Source organism: Rutilus rutilus (genome assembly GCF_951802725.1).
Source record: "Rutilus rutilus genome assembly, chromosome: 7".
Lineage (NCBI taxonomy): Eukaryota > Metazoa > Chordata > Actinopteri > Cypriniformes > Leuciscidae > Rutilus > Rutilus rutilus.
The window spans coordinates 24,733,350-24,752,412 of NC_140221.1; the positions used below are offsets into that span (position 1 = coordinate 24,733,350).

Consider the following 19,063-nt stretch of genomic DNA (forward strand, 5'->3'; position numbering starts at 1 on the left):
ATTAATTTTCACTGAAAGCGCTATTTAAGTTGACCGCATAATGTTATAGACCAGAACACGAAACGATGCATTTAGGTGATTATTGATAGCTATTTTTTAAATAAAAGTAATTTGTATTTTTTTAATTAGTTGAATTATAGCTATATCATAATCAACAACCGAGGGACCGGAGTCCAGTAGTATAGGTCTAAGAAAAATTAATAAGCATGCAGAAAGAAAGAAAGAAAGAAAGAAAGAAAGAAAGATGTCAGGGAAAAACTGTCCTGAGATATCAACCCGATCTCTGCAGGCTATTTGAAATCAGTCAAATCAAAAGTGACCGCTGTCAGATTCTCCGTTCAGAAGCCGTTCTGTCTTTTGTACGTTTACAATTTACAAGCCCATATATGGGAAGCCGGAAGCTGAGCGCGGCTATCTCATGTTGTGAGAGGCTATCTCATGTTGTGTTTCCTGCACTTGAAGAAATTATTTGACATATTAGCCTACATGTAGGCTATTCATTTTGTTTTCTTGCACGTAAACGTGTTAGTTAAAAAAATCTTGAGATCTCATCATTTTATTACAGTTTAAGTCCCAATACACAACTGAAACAAGCAAAGACTGTGTTGGTGGCGCTTCGTACTATATTCTAGCCTACTACTGGGGAACCGAAACACTGAACTATAGGCCTATATATCCCTATCTTACTAAATGTGTCGTTTTTGGCTGAAATATGTTTCATGTTCCTGTTGTAAATAGAACAAAATATGTAGTTAAGCAAACTGCAGAAAGAAATTATGCATCCGCATTAATATCTTGTCTTGATACGGGTGAAAACTGTCAAATGAGTTTGGTCTTATTGCACTGACACAAAAACATTGCAAAAGGCAACCAACAGGTGTCGCAAACGCCTCACCATGAATGATGCACTAGCGCAAGAGACTTGCCAATGACAGTGGAGAGGGGGATTCCGCATTTAATAATTAAAAAATGCAATAGCCTACTACGTGAAAATTAGAATCATGTGTATATTTTCCTTTTAAAAATGATTCCGACATGCATTCCCTCTAAATTGCCATATCCAGACTGGCAGTTAAAAGAAACCCTTAATGTGGAATATAAAATCTGGCACAAGAAATGTGTTCATTAAACCTTGAGGATGTTTTTATCTTTTAACGAATCCATATGCAGACTGAACACTGAAATCAGTGCAGTCTCAGTTCCGTTCTGTGTACACCGTGTAGCCTACATGAACTGGCATTAACGGGTTTACCAGTCTCGTGCAGGCAGAGGGTGGCATCCGAGGTAGAGCTGTACAGTAAACAATTTTGGTACGCTTGCAATGATACACAGCAGAACCGCATGCTAGTGCAGACGTCGCATGCCGCATGTGCACGCCTGTCAGTGGAGCCTGGGTGCACACAACCATACAAGCTGGACCAGGAGGAAAACAATCTCAAGCGCTTATTTGGGCTCTCCTCGAGGGCTCATCATGATTGCATGATGAGAGAGAAGAGGACTGCTGCTATCATGAACGAATGTAAAACATAACACAGATTTTAGGCAGGCATTGGCGGATAAAAAAAAAAAAACCCAAGCAACTCGCCCAGCAATGGAGAACCAGGCGGCGATGGAGCAGCAGAGCTACGAGGACGTGCGGAAAAGCGGTTATCTCCGCAAGCAGAAATCTATGCACCGGCGCTTTTTCGTTCTCCGGGCTGCATCGGAGCAGGGCCCGGCCAGACTAGAATATTATGAAAACGAAAAGAAATTCCGAAGCAAATCACCAGTCCCAAAGAAAGCAGTGAACCTAGACTCTTGCTTCAACATCAACAAACGGGCAGATTCAAAGAACAAGCACATGATAGTGCTGTATACCCGCGGGGAGAGCTTTGCCATAGCCGCGGACACTGAAGAGGTCCAAAACGAATGGTACCAGGCCATGCTGGATCTACAGTGTAAATGTGAGTCAGAAATTATGTTGTACCCTTGAGTCGAATTCGTGAATGACCTGTCTTTCGCATAGCCTATATGCTGCAGCATCATAGACCTTGGTGGTTGTTCTTAACCTGCCCATCAACTTGCGTGATGATGATGGGAGCCCCCTTGGCTTCAGAGGATCTATTTTTGCGAAGCCGTTTGGATTCAAATGCACGTTCTACCCCACCCGTCTGTTTAATGTAGCCACCACACCTGGAAATGTGGACGCAAGCGGTATTAAAATGGCCATGATTACGGTGCATGCTTTGTAGAACCATACAGTGCATCCATGAATAGACAAATTCATAATTTTATTTTAATTGAATTGTTTAGAGAAAATCGAGATGTAGCTACTAATCGAATGCTCTCATCACTAGACATAACTATAGCGCGTAGTGCGAGAGTGGCGCATTGTGCAAGCGCTGCTGCAGCGCTCAGGAGTCAGTACTGTTTTTGTTTTCTACACATTTGTGCATGTTGTACGTGTAACCTACATTTCTGTCATAGCGATTCTGCCGGGGAGGGGACCCGCGGCAGCCGTGCGTGTTTATTGGAATACGGGTCTCCTCTCGCCCCATCCCTCGTGTTTTGGTAGAACATGACCCCCGCCACTGAATGCACCGATCACCGAGTTGAACAGCAGGCCATCGGTGTGATGATATGGAGACATTAGTTGCCGAGCAAGCGATTCTATAAGCCTTCCTCGGTTTAATTTGCATCCGTAAAGGCTATAATGTATTTACTTGGCTGTAGTGTTTGTATATAGCAGAGATCATCTCTTTTTCCATTTTTTACAAGAACGCTACGAAATGTGCAACATTGGTCAGATAAATGCAACCGATAAATGGCATGCAAACAGCAGCCACATCAGTTGTATATTATACACATACACTAATATTATATATTATGCAACCGTTTATATTGTACACTAACCTAACCAGTCAAAAATTGCTCTGACCTGGGCTGGTTGGTTTGATCGGCACAGTGCTACTTTCTCGTTCTTAACTAAAAGCTGTCAGTCAAAAACATTTTGACCCTATGACCCTCTCAAAACGTGAAGAGGTAAGGACCATTTTTCTCTACAGCTTAAATCGTATAAAATTATTTAGAGAAAAAAAAAAAATTAATAATGTTTAGGCTACCTCTACTGACACACGCTTATAAAACACACACACACACACACACACACACACACACACACACACACACACACACACACACACACACACACACACACACACACACACACACACATTTGCATGTGGTGAAGTAGTAGTAATTAAACTAAATAATTTGTGAATTACATAATAAAATAGCATGTTTTCATGCCATTCTTTTAAAAAGATAACAGTGGGTAAGAGAAGCAACATAATCTTAACATTTTGTTCTAAATATATTGAAAATATAGTGAAATATAGTATTTTTCACGACTTTAATTGTAAGTAATATTTTTTTCCACTAATACAATTCTACTCCAAACTTTAATGATGTGACCAACAAGTGACTTTTTTATTTATATTAGTGTGGCTTAATAACACAAAACGTCCTTTGACTAATAGTGTGCTGTGGACATTTTTGGACATACATTGTGGACATAAATTTTTTTTTTTGTGACAATTCTGATTGGAAATGATCTGATATTTAAATGATGTCTCTATTGACACAGTCAGCACAGTACTACATACTTTACAATTTATTTAAATATATGCATGTTTATTACATTTTTATATTGTGTTTCTATCTTTTTATTTTGTATCTGTAGGTAAGACTCCTGATGAGTGTGGCAGTGGAGGAGACTGTGAACTGCCTTCCCCTGGCCCTGCCTTTAAGGAGGTCTGGCAAGTTAAAGTCTGGCCAAAAGGTTTGGGCCAGGCCAGGAATCTAGTTGGAATCTACAGACTTTGCTTAACGGACAAAACAGTCAACTTTGTCAAACTCAACTCTGATGTTGCAGCTGTGGTCCTCCAGCTGATGAATGTCCGACGCTGTGGCCACTCAGAGAACTTCTTTTTCATTGAAGTGGGTCGTTCTGCTATGACAGGCCCTGGAGAATTCTGGATGCAAGTAGAGGATTCAGTGGTGGCACAGAACATGCATGAGACCCTTCTTGAGGCCATGAAGGCTCTGAGTGAAGAGTTTCGTCAAAGAAGCAAATCCCAAACTGTTGGTGTAAGCTGTGGAGGAGGAACTGCCTCTAACCCTATCAGTGTACCTTCTAGACGACACCACCCAAATCTACCACCTTCCCAGGTTGGTTTTTCCAGACGTGCTAGAACGGAAACCCCTGGAGTCTCGAACACCAACACGTCTCCAACTCCACGGCATGGATTTTCTAGGTCACGGACAGCCAGCATTGGGGCTCGTACAGAGGATGGAGGGGGCAGAGCAACGGCACTCAGCACAAGTCCGAGTCTCAATGGTTCATCCTGCTCAACTACCCCAACCCTGAGGCCTAAACCCACACGAGCACCCACTCCAGCGAAGATCACCCTCAGCCTAGCACGATACACCCCAAATCCTGCACCTTCCCCAGCCCCCAGCCTCTCATCCAGCTCTGGTCATGGGTCAGAATGTGGGTTAGGTGGAGCTGCCTTTGGAACAGTGCCCATCTGCACTTATGCTCGAATTCCTCAGAGAGTGTCCATGTCAGGATCACCCAGTGATTATGGTTCCTCAGATGAGTATGGCTCCAGCCCCGGAGAGCACTCCCTGCTTGCCGCAGGGCTCCCTGGTGCCCTTGTTGAAGGTAGAGCCAGTTATATCCTGATGGGTCACAGAGAAGGGTCTCACAAACGTGTTCATGGACGCAGGGTTCTTCGTCGTTCATCTAGTCGCGAGTGTGAGGCTGACCGCAGGCTGCTTAGCAAGCGTGCTTCCTTACCCCCCACCTCTACCCAGGAGCGTTTGGTCCCACACCGCAGGGAGGAGGAAGAAGAGGATGAAGAAGACTATGCAGTGATGTCACGCAGTGCAAGTAGAGAGTCTTTCACTTCACGCCGAGGCTCAGGGGGTTCAGCTACAACATCATTGGTGCAGGAAAACTCAGCAGATAAAGGGGTCAGTACTAAAGGGGGACCTGAAGACTCCTCAATTGAGAGTGGCTACATGTCCATGTTGCCAGGTGTTACAGCTCCTCCTGCTTCATTGTCACTATCAGTTTCTGCTTCAGATGTAGTGCCAAAGGGTGGAGATGAATACATGGCCATGACTCCCAATAGTAGTGTCTCACCCCCTCAGCAAATCCGCCTACCCATTAATGAGGGCTACATGATGATGTCTCCTAACAGTAGCTGTTCACCAGACTTGCATGGCCTGAGTGGATGCATTTGGGGCAGCAGGGGCAGCATGGAGAGTCGGGCAGGCAGCGACTACATGAACATGTCACCTATTAGTGCCAGGTCAGCTTGCAGTACTCCTCCATCACACCCAGAGCAGCAACCACAGCAGCCAAAGATGGTCTATTCTTATTTTTCGCTGCCACGTTCATATAAACACACTGCCCTCTCAACCCGTTTTGAAGATGATCTGGATAGGGTTTGTATGGGTAGAGGTGAAGCTGGAGGAAAGGTTGGTTACCATTGTGGAGGGGACACACCTGTGGGCTCAGGTGGTGGTGGACAACTCTCTCTGTCCTCATCCTCTTTCTCCTCTAGTTCAGCTAGCAGTGAAAGCCTTGAAGACAGGTCGTTGTCTCTGTCTGTTGGTGGAGTGGGAAGAGCAACCAGACTGACCACAGGACACAGGGTAGGGGGAGCTCACCCCAAAGTTTCAGCCCAACACCATCACCAGCAGAAATGTGGGCCAGGTTTTCAGAAACAGGGTCATTTACAGCCAAGAAAGGACAAGTTGTCCAACTTTTTTGTGGATATGTCCAAAGCCAATACGTTGCCAAGAGTCAGGGAGACTTTGCTCCCAACTGCATCCTTGAGCCCTGGAGAGTATGTGAGCATTATTTATCAGGGTGAGCGAAGAGGACATAACAAGAGGAGGACTACAGCTGAGCCAGGGAACTCCATGGCACAAGGACAACAAAGAGCCTTTCACAGACCACAGCCTTGTCAAGGTGGTTCTGCCAACCTTCCCCGGAGCTTCTCAGCACCCCTCTCCACCTCTATCTCTTTATCCTCTGAATATGTGAACATGGACTTAGGTAATTCACCTTCTCTCACTCCTCTCTCTTCTTTTAAACCTGCTCCAAAGGTCAGAGAGGAGATCAGCAGAGCTCCTCATGTAAAACAAGAAGTGGAAATGGGACTCAGGAAGAGCAGCATGACAGGCTTGACATCTACAGATGTCACTGCTGCTCCTTTTACAGACTATACTGAGATGAAATTTGGATTGGATGGAGATAAAACATCCATGTCCCCTAAACCTGGCCAAACACCTCTACCATCCTCCATGGAGCAGGAGCATAAAATGAATTATCCTTCACCCAAAGCTTTTTCAAATGTGGATCAGGGTGCCCGTCTAGTGAGGGCGGAATCATCAGCAAGAAGGCGGCATCGCTCTGAGACATTCATAGCACCTCCAACTCTCAACCTCTCCCCCTCTGCTTCCCCTTCTCCTTTTCCTGAAACACCACATTGTGGTCCACCACGACAGCAAGGATTAGAGAACAACCTGTGGTCTAATAATCAGCCACCCTCTCCACAGTGTGCCAGCCCTGGAGTGGCAACTCTTCCTGCTGCTCAGGCATCTTCCTTAAACCTGGAGCAAGGCCTGAACTACATTGATTTAGACTTAGTCACTAAGGAGAATCAAACCAGTGTGGATGGACCTTCTGGCCCTCACTCATTTTTCTCTCCTGTAGTTGGAGGGTTGACTGGGGGATTGGGTGGAGCAGGAGGAAACACCACCTCCAGCATCAACACATATGCCAGCATTGATTTCATCAAATCGGATGAATTGAGAGTTCATCAGAGCAGCAGGAAGGACAGCAAAGGTAAAAGCACTGTACACTACTAAACTTTATTTGCTCCATTACTGAAGCCCAATTCATGTTTGCCTTTCCATACTGTTACACATTTAGTTTGTCAAAGTATTAATCTCTTGTTTTCTCAAAACTGTCAATGGTGTTCTCACAGAACATTATTAGTGGTATCACCTCTCACATAAATCTCCTTATCAGAATAATAATGCTTATAAAGTAACAATATTCCATATCAACATATGATTCAAACATTCATTCGAGACTCATGTAATTCTTTTTTTATTTGTTGTTCAGTGGATTTGTGTTAGAAATGACAAAATATTTCCTGCTGTGCTCACAGTGATGGTAATGGGCTTTTCAGGGGTAATTTTGGGTCCTCACTCCTCTCTTTTGATATAGAACAATAGTAAATATTGTTAAGAGGGCTAGTTCTGCTCTCTGCCTGTTTCCATTTGTTAAGTGGAGGTGGAGTATAAGAAGAATCTGACAGCTTTTGCATTGTATTAACCACAGATCATTTAGGTTGTTGGTTTTGAGTGTGTGTTTGTTACAGTTTATGAATGCATGATAAGGGCAGTGTGAGTGAGTACAGACATATGTGTATGTGTGTGTGTGTGTGTGTGTGCCTGTGATGTGTGTGGATTGAGAATATAGCATATTTGTGGCTTATCTAAGTGTTTATAAGGGATACCTCTGAGCAGCCCTGTATCCGCATATATATTTAACTCACTGTGATTGTAGATAATTATGGCTATTTAACTTCAGTCTAGCTGAAAATGTTCCTGAATGTGGTTCTGCTTCTACTCATCTCTCTCCCCTTTTCTCTTTCTCTTTCTCCTTTTCTTCTTCTAAGTCTTTCATCTTGACCTTCTATCTCTCTCGGTAACATATAGACTCTCTGCAAGAATGTGCTCTAACTTCTAACCTTTATTAAATGTTTTACATTTTTACATTCAGTAGATCCTTTTATCCAAAGCAACTTACATTGCATTTCAAGGTACACATTTTTACATTTTTATCAGTTCTTGCTTTCCCTGGGAATCGAACACATGACCTTGGCGTTGTAAGCACCAATGCTCTACTGTTTGAGCAACTGGAAATCTTTTAGCTGTAAATTGGGACTAAGGACATGATTTTCATATGTAATTCACTTCACGCTCTGTGACATGGCATTGATCACAGAACTGGTGCATAGTTGTCTTAAAACGACTAGTCAGACGAGTGGCTTCTTTTGATTTTATGATAGGCTTCAGGTCAGTGTTATCCAGTGGTTCTCAACCCTGCACTTTCTCGATCCCTGTCTGCATAAATTTGAATGTTCACCCAAAATGTCTTAATTAAGCTGCTGTATGCAAAGATTTGCTGTTAAATCATCGTTGCTGATTGTGCAGAAAGACAACTGTATTGATTTTCTCAAAACGTTTAAACACAATGGGCCCTATCCAGGGCAGGACTTAGGGGGCTGGGGGCCCCTGGGCTTGAGTTTATGTTTGGGCCCTACTTGCGCTACATTATGGATTAGCTCAAATTACACAATAATTAAAATATGCTTTGAGGTTCCTAGAACAATTAATATGCAACATGCTTATAGTCAAAGTTTAGTGGTAGGCTAATATTAAATAGTAATTATAATACAATATAATGCAGGATGTGCTCTCTCAGTTGAGAGAAGATCAAAATAATAAATAATAAAGCCAAGTGATGAACAGTATTTTTTTTAATTCATTGTCATATCGGTGTCCTTTTATGTCCGATTCTTAAATTTAGTCAACAAATTTAATCAGAATACAAAGACACGATGTATGGCTATTGTTACCAAATAAAAGGAAGTCGGTATCAATAAAATCCATTTTTGGATTTACACATAGGCTGTTTAGACATGGCATATATGGATTTACACAGCAAATTATAATTGCATGTTTCATGTTTCAACAGATTCATGTTTTAAATGTAACATTTTAATGTAGAAATAATTAATGATTGAAATAAATGAAATGTCTACTTTTTAACTATGAAACTAACACTGCCACTAGGTGGCGGCAAGTCTCCAAAAAGGGCCCCTATCATACACCTGGCAATATGCAAATGTTTCAGCCCGGCGCATTTGATCATTTTCACGTCCTGCGCCACGTTGTTTAAATAGCAAATGCATTTGCGCCCATTGGTGCACCACCATGTAAAATAGTGAATCCGCCATAGCGCGACCGTAACTGGCTTTTAAAGGGAATGGGAGATGAGACTCTGATTGGTTTATTGCACGTTGCGCCCAAAACACACCCATTACTCATTAAGAGAATAGGGACAACCCTTTTAGACCATGCTCTGGGACCATGCACTTTTGGAATCCAAAAGTGGATTCGGACACGCCCTAAGTGCACTTGCTCCGTGCGCTTTAGACCATGTGCTTAGATCGTTAAAATAATGCCCTATGTGGTCAACATTGCTCTGATTGTTTAAGGAGCCCAGCATGGCAACATTGACTCAACCAATGGTTTTGAGGGCAAGATTACCTATTTTTCCAAACAATAGTAGATGGAGGAAGTGTTTTCTAAACAGACATTTTATTTGCAATTCCATTTGGTGCTGCAAGTGGAACAGAAATTGCACACTGCGATTTAATTGAAGTTTTCTGTAGAAAAAGTGAGTGGTGCTTGCCCATGCAGAAGTTGCTATCACAATGCTATACTAGGGCATGCTAAAGTGTTCTGACTCTGAGTGTGTTTTGCAGTGCATACACCACTAATTATTTTAACCAAGTGTCCAATCTTCCATAACTCGTATATCTCAGATTTGCTGAACAAAGATTTAGAGTCATTCAAAACTTTAAAAAAAGAAAGAAAGAATGTCAAGGTAGTATCCTTGACTGTACAATTTTGTTCAGCATCCTGAAAACCATCTTATGCAAACCATCAGTTACCATCAGAGTGGAAAGTGAGCAGAGGTGATTCAAAAACAAGGGTAGGATATTGGACAAGACTAATAGTATGAAAGACAAAGAAATGTTTTTAGTGGGTGAAAGAAAGATGACACCAGAGAACAAAAGAATAGACTGACAGAGAAAATATGGCCTCAGATAGACAGTAAGGTTAAGACTAGATTGAGAGAGAAAGATTAACAGAGACAGACAAGAAGTCAGAGCGTCAATGCAGGTATTGTGTGACTCAAAGTGACGCTCTGAAGGCTTTACCTCATACAAACCCAGTTACCACAGTGGTGCTAAGAAGAGGGGAATCTGCTCCAACCCAAAGCTGTCTAGACAAAGCAGGTTGTTGTAGGTCAGAGGAGCTGTAATCTAGCTGACCCATCAGCAGCCCTGAGGAGAAGACATTCCTTTACAGTGGACTAAGGAAAGGCATTTACTTACACTAACATTATTGCATGTCAATGTATGTGTGTCTTTTGTGTATGTGCAGTGATTCATTACATTACCCAAGTGGAATTATCATTCACGAGTTCAGGCTTTATTTAGGCTATATTTATTCCGGCTTCCTCTTGTGCTGATCGGTTACCTGAACGTGCTCCTCCCGAACTTTGTTGCATAAAACTTCCTTTAGTAAAAAAAACGGAGAAAAAAAATCCAATTTGTCCCTAGTATATCTTTTTCCAGTAACACACCTCTCAGGGCTAAAGTTTAGAAATGGTTTTGTCTGCATGCATGTTTGTTGTTAAAGCACAAATCTTTGCTCTCCTTTAGTAAGCTGCTTCCATGTGCTGATTTTGCGTCTTGTGGTTTCTATTTTTTTTGGTTGTTTTGTTTCATTATATGAACTGCATTAGAGGGTTTTTGTAGTCTACATCTGATCCTGCAACCTAATTGGAGCTGATGAAGCAGAATCCACTGAATAAAGGAACAGTGTTATTTTATTCAAAGGCCTATTCTGCATCTCAATACAAATAGTGTAGTTATTACAAACTTGTCTTGCAAGAAATGGGAATGGGAAGATTTAAAAAGATTCAAATAAATAAATAAAATGAGTAAATAAATAAATAGTGCATCTAACAATACAGTAATATGAGTAGGGGAAAAAACATAGGCTAATAATGTAGCTGCTTGAAAGACAATATTTTCCAAATATATTTTAGATTTGTTAAAAAAAAAACTATATACTCACATGATGAGGGTCATATTCGGGGGTCCATGGCATCTGAACGACTGAAAAGCAGATTGTCTAGGCTGCTTATTCCATACAACAAAAGTGAATAGTTAATGGGATTGTCAAGCTTTAAAGGCACGATATGTAAGATTTTTGCATGAAAATATCCAAAAACCACTAGTACAGTGTTAAATTTTGTTCACTTGTGTAATACTTACATTGTCCCAAATGTTTCCAACAATAGGCTCTAATTTTTTTCCATTAAAGATTCGTGCAAAACTTTTGCGATTTTTTTCTAAATATCGATAAAAAACTATTGCGAAATGACAGCGTTTCCATTAACTGATGTTATGCGACTAAAACGTCATTTTTTACTCTCGCGATAAGTCATTCCAAAAATCATGGCAAAGGACGTTGGTAAGTTTATATATATATCACAGCCACGTACCGCACTAGACATTATTATTATTAATGGAAGGGAACGTAGGCGTGTTATCCAAGCATTAATGGCAAGGAAAGACCCTTATACTGTGAGCGGCACATATGAAGTGTTTCTGGGTTTTTCTCACTCATTTCTGCTCCGAGGTCTTGATTGTGGCATTTCCTTGAGGTTTAGAATCCAGTATTTCTGTCATTCTTTTGTCTTTTATGAATTTCAATAAAGAACTCCGTCTCGTATTCTGTCCAAACACACCGCGCCTTCTAAGTCAGGTGACCTGTAAATGCGCAAAAACTGTTTCCATTGCAGTTTTGCGAAATATTCCTTTTTCGAATTGCCTGAAAAACCACCTCATGCGAGCGTAAAAACTTTTTTGCGATAAATGGGAGTTTTTGCAAACGCGGCTAGTGTTTGTTTAAATCCAGAGAAATTTGCAGTTTTAACCATTGTAATGTCCCTCCTCATTGCGTCGCCTGTTAATGGTGGCATGTTCACGTTATCCTCGGTTTCCACTTTTACTGCTCATGAAAAAATGCATAAGTAGTAGTTGTAGCGTCTAGCACGCTACTCTTTTGTTGTTTCACACAGTCATCATGGACCACAATTATTCGTTATTGTTTGCAGCAGGTTCTGAAACGTAGAAACGTAAACGTACTGTTGAATCAAATGACCCAAGAAGAGTTTTGGACAAGAGGAGAAATAAAACAAGGATCAAACACTGTTAAATAAGTCTGGTGAACAGCAGTGTAATTAAATAGCTATGTGTTATACATAAATAGTAAGCCTTTTTGCAAATGCTGTGGGTACGTTCAAATGTACTTTTAGTATGATTGTTTTGAACACTTAAAACTGTGCTGCTTTACCACCACTTCATTCAACACATTAAGTGACATGTAGTAGTAATTTAGCATTAAACTTTACGTTACTTGCGGCTAATTCATTCATTCATCAATAAAGATATAAAATCTTTATTTCATTACCTCATGCATGAGCATGATTTGTAAGCCCCGTCAGACTGATTTCCATCGGCAGTGGAGGTGAAGATGACAAATCCCATCATTCCTCGCTCCTTCACATCAAGCTACGCCTTTGTTATTGTTAACGAAAATTAAATACTGTGCCTTTAAGAAGTTATTTACTCTAGCCATCTCTGCTGCCATTATAGTGAAAATGTCTTTGTTTTCCTGAAGCACAGCAACATTCACTAACTAACAGTCTGTGACTCACTCTGAGGCTCTGGCCTTTGAACTTAATGCAGTTGTTTTTGAGTGTACTGTTAATATACATGCTTGACCATTTGAAGGATATCGTTTTAAGTTTTAAAGCTACAATATGCAAGATTTTTTTGCCACGAGAGGGCGCTACATTCCAAACAACAACAACGGCGTAGCTTGATGACGATGTGAAGGAGCGTGGAATGATGGGAACTGTCGTTTTAAACTCCACCGTGGATGTAAATCAGTCAGACGGGAATCGAAAAATCATGTTCATGGATGAGGTTAAGTTCTATTTTTATAATGACATGCTTTTTGTGGCGAGGGGGGCGTGGTTCAGCGCGGCCTGTAATGGGAGAGAGAAGAGACGAGCGTGGGACGCAAGTAGGTCAAGTGCAAATGACAAACACCTGTGTCTTATTGCAGTGATCAGCGTGGAGAGACCGCTTATAAGCCGCGCACTGGAACGAGAGAGAGACTGAAGAGAAAATTGGACGCAGAGAAAGAAAACCGGTGGATCTGAGCGCTCATTTTTGAACTGTTTTGTGCCGTCGCGGTTGCCACGGTGAATGCGCGTTGTGCACGACTTTTGTTTGTTTTGCTTTATTTGAAAAAAGTCCCAGTCACGCCGACCCCTGTCTTCTTCCTTCCTGACTCTTAAACCTCATCACACTTTTATTTCATTAAAATTAATTAACCGCAAGAAAAGTAAGGTTTAATACTAAATTGGTTATCATAGATGTTACTGTATGTCGAATTCATTGTTGTGATAACGCGGCGCAGTTTTACGTGTTCTAAACAATTGTTGTAAAAGTAGCCTACATTCGAACATACCCACATCATTTGCCAAAATACTGATTAATCTTTATGTATAACACATGCTATATTTATTTACATGGCCATAAACACCAGACGTGATAAACAATGTCAATGAACTAAACACAAATCTAAAGCAATAATACTTCCCTTACATAAACATATTACAGAATGCTACATTTGGAAAATATCAAATTAAGCATGCTTTGTCGACAGAACCAGCTGCAATCGGTAAAGAATAAATGTGTCCCATAACTACTGCACGAAACAAGCTAACGTTTGTTGCTTGATAGACGCTACAACTACAACTTCCGCATTTGTCCAGGACTCCACGCAGTACGAGCGGAAACCGAGGGTAACGCCGCGGCTGTGACGCAATTGACTGGCGACTCCCAGCTCCCCCCTGCTCTAACGCCCCGTTTCCTTGGTTAAAATCGCAATTTTCTCACGATTTAAAAATAGTTGGAAACATTTGGCATATTGTAAGTAATCAACTTAACAAAATATATAACACTGGCCTTGAGATTTTGGGATATTTTAATGCAAAATTCTTGCATATTGTGCCTGGTTTATTCCAATTCAAGCCTATAACTTTTTAACGCTTGCTTTTGTAGTGTAAGTGAGAAGATCTGATGCTTATTTTGGACTTTTGATTTGTCCTATACGTCAAAGGAAGACACTCATCCGTTTCGTTTCCTTAGTGACACTAATGAGAGTGTTGTTCGTTTTCTCCCCCCTGCTTGTCTTTCTTTCTCTCTGTCTCTGCTTGTCAGCCAAAGCTCAGCTCCCATCCTCTCCAAGCCTTTAATAGTATCACACACATACATACACACTCGTTAGGGTCGAGGTCTGCAAAGGTGTAAAATCTAGAGTGACAGTCACAGGCCCTCAACCAACCACTTGCTTCTGCCAAACACTTTACCTTATTGAACATCTCAGCCAGCTAATCAAGGTCTTCCCCGCTGAAAAATCCAGCATGAATTCCAAGCTGGTCCAGGCTGGTTTATGCTGGTTAGAGCTGGTATAGTGCTGTTCTAGCTGGTGGACCATGCAATTCTCAAGAAAAACTTAGCTGGAATAGCTGGAATTGCTGTTCCCATACTGGTAACCAGCAAACCAGCAACCGGCATCCCATGCTGGTCTCTGCATGCAAAAAAACATACCTTATGCCGGTGACCAGCAATGCGGGAGTTCTCAGCAGGGCTCAGGCTTATTTTAAAATTACTGACAGCCAAGTTGTAAATGTGTAAATATTCTAGTAATGTTCTGTTACTGTTCTAGTACATAAAAAACAATGTCCATAATAAAGTTATCCAGGAGGATTTTAAGAACTTGTGCTTGTGCCTACCGTGATAGACAATAATCCAATGAATTCACCTTTTGAAATCCTAAGATTTTCATTTTCAGTCTAGACACTCAACCAATAAGACAATAAGACATTCTATTTATGTTAAGCAAACACAATATAAATAAATATATAATGTATATATGTGTGTGTATGCATATGGGTGTATGTGTGTGGGTAGGTGCTTGTCTGCAGGGAGATTATGGTTAACTCAAGTGGGTGTACGGAGAGCAGCACCAATTGATCTGTCTGCTGTTAACAAACCATCCACACACATACTGTCACACACAAACACTCACTCATGTGTATCCACTCAGAGCAGGAGTGGGTATAGGCATAGTTAGACTGATAGTTTAGAGGATGAGAAAGAGAGGTGGCAGCTGGCCAATTCATACACATATACAGCAAATTTGTGGGGCTCGTCCAAGAACCATGAGATGGGCCCCGCTCACAACTAGTGATGTCACAAATCAGCATTTCTATCGGGAGATAAAATATCATTGCTGATGGAGACAGTGATGTTGGTTTGAGCAATATGTTTTTTTGTCTTTTCTGTACATCACTGAAATATTTTCTGTAATTGACATCTTGACAATGATTATGCATAAAAGAGTTTATTTAAACACACTGGGGTCAGTAAGATTTGTTTCACTGTTTTTGTAGTCTCGTATGCCCACCAAGAGGGCATTTATTCGATCAAAAATAACTGTTTTCTGTTTGAATATATTTTAAAATGTATTTTATTTCTGTGATGGCAAAGCTGAATTTTCAGCAGTCATTCATTATTCCAGTCTTCAGTGTCACATTATCCTTCAGAAACCACTCTGATATGCTGACAATTATTATCATTGTTAAATTGATTGTGCTGTTTAATATTTTTTATTTATTTGAAATTTTACATTTATGTGAAACAAATGTATCTACTATCAGCTTTGATCAATTCAATGCATACTTTCTGAATAAAAGTTTTAAGTATTTAGTATTTATAAAAAAAAAAAAAATCTTACTGACTCCAAACTTCTAAATGATAGTGAGTATCTTAAATGCATCTTAAATGCAGCTGCTCTAAACACCAATCTAGCTGTAATATAGTTGGCTTAATGCACATATACTCAAGCACACTCAACGACCTGTTTGTTTTCTCTCTCTCTCTCTCTCTCTTGGCCTTTTAAACTTAAGTCACACTCTGCTTGGCAAGTCCTCTCTCACAGATCCATACAACATTCTCTATCACATTTTTTCCTTACACACACCTCCCAAAGTACATAAACAGATCCAAATACATGGACACAGCTCTCTGCTTGTCTCTTTGAGTGTGTCTCTGTCATGTCTGTTCTCTCTCTTTGGCAATGACTCATGACTATGTTGGTCTGTTAGAGAGGAGAGGGAGCCACCGGGATGGAGAGAAAATATGGGGATGTTGTGATCCAAATCAGAGTAAGCCTTTTAGTTTATAGTCAACTGAATGTGTTTCTCTATTACTCAAGATGTTTCACTCCTCTTCCAAGTTCAAGTTGTTTTATGAGGCATGGGGAGTCACACTGTGTGCATATATTTGTATGTACAGAATTGATCTATTCACTCTTTAGCATATCAGTGGTGGAACATAAATTATTTAAATGAAATAACATAAAATGTGGAGCTTCATGCAGGGAATTCTGGGAATTTCATTTTAGAGGAACAACAAGAACGGATAAAGAAGAGACAAGCAGAAAGACAAGAACTACAAGTAACTTCCAGCCACAGCCTTAGATGAAATCAACTGAAGATAAAATAAGACATTAAATCTCTCACGATCTCAGAAGAGGAGGATTAAACAACCCCACAAACAGCATTACCAGCTTCACTTCTTACAAACCAGTTTGACTCCATTTCTGTCATACGTCTATAAAAGCTCTTATTGAGAATTAACAGAGGTTTAGATGTTGATGTTTTATTGAAAATATTTTCACCATTATGGTGATCAGTGTTTGCTTTATTTGGGTTTTTTACCCTTGACTTTTTAACATTAAAATTTAAATATTACTACCATATTTTTTTGCAGTAAAGTACTTCAACCACAGCTGCCATACATTTTTTTACCATTCATTTATGTTCAGTGTCGTAAAACCTAAAATATTGCTTTTTACAGTTCTGTATACATTTAACAGTATTTTACTGTAAAATTACATGAAATGCCCCAGGAGATCTATTATAATTTTTCACTGTATATAGTAAACGATTAGGGAACATACCATAAACCAATTAACATGTTTTTTTTTTTTTTTTTTTGTGGCATTTTTCATTTTACATAACAACATTATAACCTCTTCCAATGGAATTATAGTTACAAGTTAAAAAAATTCCTGAATTCTTAAGGACGGTCTCTCTAGCACAGTTTCCTGAGAATTTCTGTTCAGTGTGCATTCATGCACATTTAGACAGGGTGGAATCATTGACTTGTGTGTGAGTTTACACTGACTTTCACAGGGAGAAATGTTTGCAGTGCAAGCACTGTGTAGCTATTGCATTTGCAGTGTGTCGATTGTGTGTGAGGTGCCTCTCACTTGGCCGTTTACATACTGCACTACATCATTGTCTGTTACCCTGTCTGGCCTATTTGTGCATAGACAGACGTGTGTGTGTGTCTGTCTGTGTGTGTGTGTGTGTGTGTGTGTGTGTGTGTGTGTTTGTTTGTGTGTGCGCGTGTGGGCACCGGTAATATGTGTAAATGCACACATTGTAATGCTGGCAGTAAAAAGGACAGAAATAGAGTACTTTGATGCTCTTTAAACATGTGCAGTGAAGAAAAAAAAAATTGGAAATCCCATGGGACCTGTTCAATGATGCTTTTATACTGAGAATGGAGAAGAATATAAACGGAAAGAACAGCGACTCTTGAGTAAACAATATAAAACAATCTAAGTGATGATCATTTTCTAGTGACACTTATCATCACTGTCTATTCAGTTCCTTTTTTAAATGTTTTTCTGCTTGAATGTGTGTGTGTATCTAAATCTTTTCTCACTGTCTCCAGTCTGTAGACTAAACTGAAAGTGGTTTGGTGCCTCTGTGACTGTGTTATCCTTTGGTATGCTGTTTGTTATTACATTGAGACTAAGAGTATGAGCTGGCACCAGTGTCCTCCAATGAGCAAGACAGAAGACACCTCAAATCTGAAGGCAACTCTGAGAAAACAGATACTTTTGTGTTTGCTGCCTTGAGATTTTAAACAGTCATATATCAGAAATAAAATAAAATAACATAACCCCAATTTTTATGGCACAAATTAATCTCTGGAAACGTGAAAACTTTCTGGGGAAGTTTGTTAGTTGAGAAGTAATGACAAAAATGAATTTGAGAGTATCCAATTGGGCTGTTCTCACAGGGGCTGTTACAGGTTTTTCAACACATCTTAAAAACATGACATACCCGTCCTGTCTGAAGATACATCCAACTGTTGATCTGGTAGTCTGGTACTGTAATGACACTACACTTAAACCTTGTATATTATTTTATTTATAAGTATTTGATCAAAAATACAGCAATATTTGGAAATGTTCTTACAATATTTTAAAATGTAATTTATTCCAGTGATGGTAAAGCTGAATTTTCAGCATCATTACTCCAGTCCTCAGAGTCACATGATCCTTCAGAAATCATTATGATATGCTGATTTGCAGCTCAAGAAACATTTCTTATTAATCTCAATGTTGAAAACGGTTGTGCTCCTTAATATTTTTGTGGAAAACATGAAACATTTTTTTCAGGATTCTTTGATGAATAGGAAAAACAGAATTAGTTTGAAATAGAAATCTTTTGTTGTATTATAATTGTCTTTACTGTCCATTTTGATCAGTGCATCCTTGCTGGGTTTCTCAAAACAAAAATCTTACTGACCACAAACTTTTGAATGGTAGTATATAATGGTAGTAGTATATATGTATTTTTATTCATTTATTTTATCGCTCATCTGCAGTGGACATTATATTTGTATATTTTATGTAAGGTCATTGATTGTAATTATGGGTCCTCAACAAGCAGTATTCTACTTCTGAGATTTAAAAAAAAAAAGAAAGAAAGAAAAACTTTTAAGGTGTCTAACCGAGTATCTCTCTCTTTTTCTTTTTGCAGATTGTTAATGTGCTCCTGCATTCAGTCCAGTCAGCACTTGTCCTTCCTGCGTGAATGCGTTTGTCTGTGTGTGCACCTGATGTGATCTGAAAAACGGTGCGATTGCCCAAATCCCTCAGCAGTGGACGCTTAACTGCCCTTGCCTCATAACAA

The 19,063-nt window shown here is 40.1% G+C and overlaps 1 protein-coding gene across 1 annotated transcript in view; it reads left to right on the top strand.

Annotated features, from left to right (window-relative positions):
• The first annotated feature begins 1,176 nt into the window (after window positions 1–1,176).
• The window catches only part of LOC311293836 (insulin receptor substrate 1), a 19,102-nt gene continuing 1,215 nt past the window's right edge, over window positions 1,177–19,063 (top strand). Inside the window, exons 1-3 of the mRNA XM_084414341.1 lie at window positions 1,177–1,943; window positions 3,722–6,901; window positions 18,911–19,063. The exon at window positions 18,911–19,063 is cut by the window's right edge and continues 1,215 nt beyond it. Coding sequence (XP_084270467.1) covers window positions 1,592–1,943; window positions 3,722–6,901; window positions 18,911–18,918 — 3,540 coding nt within the window. The 5' untranslated portion in view covers window positions 1,177–1,591 and the 3' untranslated portion in view covers window positions 18,919–19,063. The remainder of the gene's footprint in view (window positions 1,944–3,721; window positions 6,902–18,910) is intronic.